At 40.4% G+C, this 6000-nt stretch overlaps 1 protein-coding gene across 3 annotated transcripts in view; it reads left to right on the top strand.

Annotated features, from left to right (window-relative positions):
* The first annotated feature begins 235 nt into the window (after nucleotides 1-235).
* The window catches only part of reln (reelin), a 343770-nt gene continuing 338005 nt past the window's right edge, over nucleotides 236-6000 (top strand). For 2 of the 3 annotated variants that reach the window (XM_078235652.1, XM_078235651.1), the window contains exons 1-2: nucleotides 249-360; nucleotides 1479-1773. In XM_078235652.1, the coding sequence (XP_078091778.1) occupies nucleotides 328-360; nucleotides 1479-1773 (328 nt within the window). In that variant the 5' untranslated portion in view covers nucleotides 249-327. Of the gene's footprint in view, nucleotides 361-1478; nucleotides 1774-6000 lie in introns of all 3 variants that reach the window. The other variant, XM_078235653.1, reaches the window with a different exon arrangement.

The following is a 6000-nucleotide window of genomic DNA, read 5'->3' as shown; positions in this document are numbered from 1 at the left end:
CCTTGTATGTAGGAGCTGTCTCTCCAGCCTAGAAGTTATGATACTAATTAACAGAAATCTCTTTTAATGAAGCCGTTATGACTAATTCAGCCATGCTAAATAGTTGACTATGAAATGTGTACTGGTACTTGTGTAAACTTATTTGCTGTGAGGTTAAAGTTCTGTTGACATGGCATTAATAATTAGCATAACATTAACCACCCCCTCAACCCCCAGTGGAATGTGTCAGAGTAGCTGAACTTCAAAACCATTTGTCGACTTTTGTTTCAGGGTGCTGTTTTGAGTTCATGAATTGCAAAAATGTAAACTTTTCCTCATCAGGTACTTATGCTAAACCTAGCTCTCTCAAAACTAAATAAGGTGGGCCTAATGTTTTATTAGAAACACATTAAGTTGTTTAATTTGAGCTGCCATATGGCTTGTAATCCACTGGATGTGTCTATATGGAGCTTTAATGTTTTAATTTATTACCTTATGTGATCATCCAAAATATTATGCTGGCTGAATCAACAGAGAATTCCTTTCCTAATGCTTGGTATCCACTGGTTATTTTATTTGATATCCTGAGCTAATGCTGAGACAGAAGTTAGAACTTGAATTCCAGGTCTTTATATAGGTAATAACACAGCAATTTTATATAATTGTACTGCTTCTGTAATGGTGCAGGAAGGGTTAATATTTGAATATCATATGATTATTTTGGCAGTTCAGTATTCAATCTAAAAAAGATCTAAGAACAAGGGAAGTTAACATTTTTTAAATTTACACAATCGCTACCACAGTTAATAGTTTAATTTGTTTTAAGTGCCCGGTGCAAATCCTGATTTTCAAGAGCTTTTTGACCATTGTGCGTCAAGCAGACTTTTTACAAAAGTGAAATTAAACCATTAATTACGTTAATAAAGGTCTTTGGTGGTCAGCACTTTAGAACTGAAACAGCATTTAAGCTGCCTCTCAGTGTATATGCCATTGGACTAACAATGCTTGGTGTTTGCTCTTCAGATTTAACCATTTGTCTATTTAGTAACAAGACAAGGCGTAAATAAGAGATTTCTAGCTTTGGACAGTCAGAGAGAATGAGTGAGGAATGGCTTCCTCTGTCTGATGTTAATCTGAGAAGGTGGAGTTTTCCAGCACTCCAGTAAAAACGGCAGGGGAAATAAATTATTTCCAGTGACTGAATCTTATGCCTGATCAGCTTCCAGTTTTAGTCAGTGTTCTAACTGAAGGGAAGGCGTTTGCCTCCTAAAACAAAGTTAACAAAAAAAGACGCGCCTTGAGGCACGTGGGAGGGGGCTGGAAAGTGGAATACAATATGCTCTGAAGAAGACGTGTTCGAAAGCTGTATTGCAGCTTATGAAGCTGATGTATTAGAATGCAGTAGAAACAGCTGACAGCTGGCAGTTCCTACAGTTCCTGGCTTATGACTTTCCCAACAGAAGCTCCCTGACATTAAACTTGTAATCTCTTTAATACAGCAAAAAAAAACTCTCATTCACAAGAACCGGGTTCCCAGCAGAACGGAATACGAAGAGAACGGAGATATGGATAAACAACGATGCTTTAAATCTTGGACTTTGCTGTTTCTGGTTGGAATATTCTTGCCAGATTCGGTGTATGGATCTGTGGGGTTTTACCCAAGGTTTGCCCCATTCTTTTTCCTTTGTACCCACCATGGAGAGCTGGAGGGCGATGGAGAACAGGGAGAGGTGTTGATGTCACTTCATATTGTGGGAAACCCAGGATATTATGTGCCTGGTCAAGAATATCATGGTAGGTCACTTTTATAATTAACTGGATGTTGCTTTTGGGTTTTAGTGTCCAGTTTAACATAACAATATAATAGTTATTTCCTGGGTGAAAAAAGTATGGTTCTTTCACATGATGTGATGTGTAAAATACATATGATAAAATTGGCATACATCTGGTTACAGTCTGCATATTTAAAATAAGCAGTTCTTTGTTTTCAGAGACACTGGAGTATTTAATATTTTAATGTTTACGTTACAAGAAAAGCAAGGTTAAAAATGGAATCATATTAACATGATTTATTTGACCATCAGCATGCTTGCTGATATGAGTTATGAAGACAAATTAATCCTTTGGGGTTTCCTCCTTTGTTGCGAACCATTCCCTTTCTGTTTCTAAATCTCTGTCCTTCAAAGGGTCTGTACTTGGATGTATTAAACTAAGCTGGCAGGTCTGAGTATGCTTTGTGTGTGGGCTCAACTCAAGTGTAAAAGCCTTTTGCTGGGACAGCTGTCAGTCCCAGGCCAGTCTACGTTTTAAAATAAAGTGGATACATTTCTAATGTGAGAGCATACAGTGCACTCGCAAGTCATTTCTATCCTGCCGACTGTGTTCGTGATCAGTGAGAAGATAACATAATGCCCAGTGCAGTATCTCCACTGTACATGTGTGAAAGACAGCAGACTGCTCCCTGTAAGCCAAAAGTGAGAGTTCAGGTCAGCTGTGCATGGGGTTGAATTAACATGGAAAAAACCAGCTTGACTAAAGCATTAGGAAGCAAAAGTGTCAATCTTGTATCTGCACAGGAGATTCCGGCAATCTTCAAAAGGAAAAATTAAATAATTGTACTACCCACTTAAAAATAATTTTACTGAAAGAAGAAAGTACAGTGATTTAAATTTCAAAGTGTAATCCTGCAAAAAGGTTTCCCTTTCATTACATATACTGGTTGCCTTAATATGATGGAATCAGATGATTTATTTGTATTCAAACATGATATTTAACCAATTCAGTTCAAGTACTGGCAATTGTTCATCCACTGGGACTAATTACTGGGAAACAACAGTAAGATGAACACACTGCAATTTTCCTGGAAGGTTGTAATATTTTATTTTAAAACATGAAGCATGTTTAGTTCCCTATTCAATTACCATTTCAGTACAATTAAAGGATAGGCAGAATAAATAAAGCATGGAGAGCATTCCAGACAATTGTACAATCTTCACTTGGGGAACAACTGATAATGATAACCCGGACTGCATTTTTGTCCGGTGTAGTTGATGAGGGTAAATGTCTTCTGGCGAATGAGCCAATCTACAGCTAAGTATTGAAGTTCATTCTAAAAGAACCCAGATTCAGGTTGATTAGCATCCAGGATACGTACTGCTGTAAAGTTGAGAGAGATTGGCTTTGTGAAAACTTTTTTAAATGAAGGTTAAAATGTTATAGCTGGTGCTTCACCTTCACAATATTGACATGGGCAAGGAAACCAGACCTTTTTCAAGATTTAGCCAGATCAGGTGTCTAGTTTGGGGCTAGAAGTTAGAATTAAAATACAAAAGGCAACCAACTCTATGCAAAGTTATAGGGGGCAAATAGAAAAAAAATGGCTTCTTGACACCTAAACTCATCTAAACATATGATAGGCATGCTAACTACTATTATTTCGATGCTGGGCTGGCCGCCAATAAGACTTGAATTCAATAATTAGATATAACAAGTTGCTGCCTATAATTGTTTCTGCTGCGCCACATGATTAAAGAACCAAGTTAATAATTAAACTGTTTTGCCTTTGAAACTTTTGTGATTCTGGGATTAAGCCCGTGAAATTCTGAAATGAAGCAGTTTCAACAGATATTTTACTACTGAACACAATAGATAACAACGCATGTTTGAGAGAGTTACTTTCACTTACTATCTTCACACTAGATCGGGAATTATGTTCTAATTATATTGCTATTCAAAAATTTCAGCAAGAGGTTGGGGATACTAGATCTGTTTACAAACTCCTACCAATGTCTTGAATTGTACAAATTGGAATCTCCTAATGATTTTCCATATTGCCCCCCCCCCCCCCAAGAAGCAGATTCATTCCATTTAATCGGCGAACCTTTCCAGCTGTTCACGCCAGCGGGATTTTCTGATCCGCTGTAGTGATTTGGAGATTTGGCTGAGTGCCAAGTTCTCTGTCCTCGCTTGCAGCGGTGGCAGGGCATGAACTGCTGGAAAATTCAGGCCAATGTCTTCCTTAACCTGGCTAAGATAGAGAGCTAACTATCCGGGAAATAGCCGGCAACGCCGGCATCTCCACCTCAAATCTGGGAAATGGGAGGGAGAACAAGATAGTTCATTAATGTACTCCTTTCATTGTGTTATCCTCATGCTCTTTCAAAATTTCAGTTTTAGTATGTTTTGTGCTTGACGTATCACACAAAGGAAACAAATCAAACAGGCTGCTTTTCAGTTGCATATTCTTAACCAAAATTATGACCATCTGAAGTAGTTTTAGAGAATAGCTTGTTTTAATATTAACACGCAGTATAAAGAACAAAGAAAATTACAGCACAGGAACAGGCCCTTTGGCCCTCCAAGCCTGCACTGACCATGCTGCCTGACTGAACTAAAACCCCCTACCCTTCCGGGGACCATATCCCTCTATTCCCATCCTATTCATGTATTTGTCCAGGCGCCCCATAAAACTCACTATCATATCTGCAAATCGTATAGTGCACATTTGAGTTGCCACTCCACCGAGTTCCAACTCTGATCAGGGCTGGAACTTTCCAGCTGTTGATGCCAGCGGGATCCTCCTATTCTGCCAAAGGCGCACCCCACTGCAGTCTTCATGGCAGTGAGGGGTGCATTCAGTGGGAAACCCCATTGACAGCAACAAGACCAATCCCACTGCCTGCCAATAGTGGGCTGGTTGAGTGGTGAATCCTGCCCCAGGTGTTGCTTTGTAGGGAGAGGGCAATATTGGAGGAAAAGTAAAAGATTATGTCAAGGCTTTGACAATCAAGTGTAATGATATTATGGGTGTCCAGAAGTGCAGTATTTTTGGTTCTGTATCCCAGCCAAAGATAATGTGAATGGGCATTGAAGGGGAGTAAAAATTTGAAAATAGAGGAAGAGGGTGAAAAACAAAAGATTTTGTGTTCAATTTCTAAATATTCTGTAATGCAATCCTTACAGCATGAACTACCAATTTCTTGTGAGTAGGAAGCAACGAAACTGTTCTCACATCCTAAATAAAGCAAAGCCAGACAGCTGGTTTGGACTTGACTATTTTCCCCAGGCTTGGCCACATTTAGTATAAAATATTTTACTGGTAATGATCATAGAACCCATTGTATTTAACAACTTCCATTCCACTGGCTGGCTTTACCACTCTGCCTTGGCACAAATCCACAATATTTGAGTCGTAAGAACTAAACATAAGCTGCTGTTTTATACATACCAGTATAAACCTAATTAAATATCAAAAAGGAAGACGTTTCGCCGTTTATGACCACTGGACATTTAAATGCACTTTACAGCCAGTGGAGTACTTTTGAAGTGTGGTCACTGTTGTAATGTAGAAAAATAATCATCTTGTGATCAGTTTCTCAGAGCCCTTGAGGTCAGGTCACTTGTTTAACATTTTTAATTTAGCATTTGATTACTGGATATTTTGTTTTACAAGTGTGATCATAAACGTTGCTGACCGTGGGACAAACACTTGATGTGAAAGTTAAGATTGATGTTTCACAGATAAGAAACATAGATCAGGATTCTCCCAGCCCGCTGCGCTGCTCGAGTAGCGCAGCAGGCCGGGAGACATCAGCAGGGAACCTGTAGCGGGACTTGCCACTGGCGTCCAGCTGATCGGGAGTAGCCCAGGCCCCTTTTCTCTGATGTAAGGTGCGGGGCTGATTACCATAAGGAAATCGCTATATCGGGGTATCGGGGCTGGCAGGGAGATGGGGAATAAGATGTCGGGGTTGGCCAATAAGGAGAGGGGGCGGGGGGGAGGAGATCGGGGTTGGCCATGGGCGCTGGCCTGAGGATGGGGGGAGGTCGGGGATAACATTGGGAAGTTGGGAAGCCAGTGATTGGGGGGAGGGTGGGGGACAGTGCTCATGCACCATCTCCCCATTGACAGATTGGTGCACACGCAGTGGCCCAGTCAGCACGCTGATGCCAGCTTCTCCAGTGGGATGAGGCTCTGCCTCCTACTTTCCGGCATGAATCTCTCCGTGATGCACAGAGTGC

The sequence above is a fragment of the Mustelus asterias genome, chromosome 19 (assembly GCF_964213995.1).
Source record: "Mustelus asterias chromosome 19, sMusAst1.hap1.1, whole genome shotgun sequence".
Lineage (NCBI taxonomy): Eukaryota > Metazoa > Chordata > Chondrichthyes > Carcharhiniformes > Triakidae > Mustelus > Mustelus asterias.
Note: the sequence above shows the minus strand (reverse complement) of the source record. Positions and strands in the feature narration are given on the sequence as shown.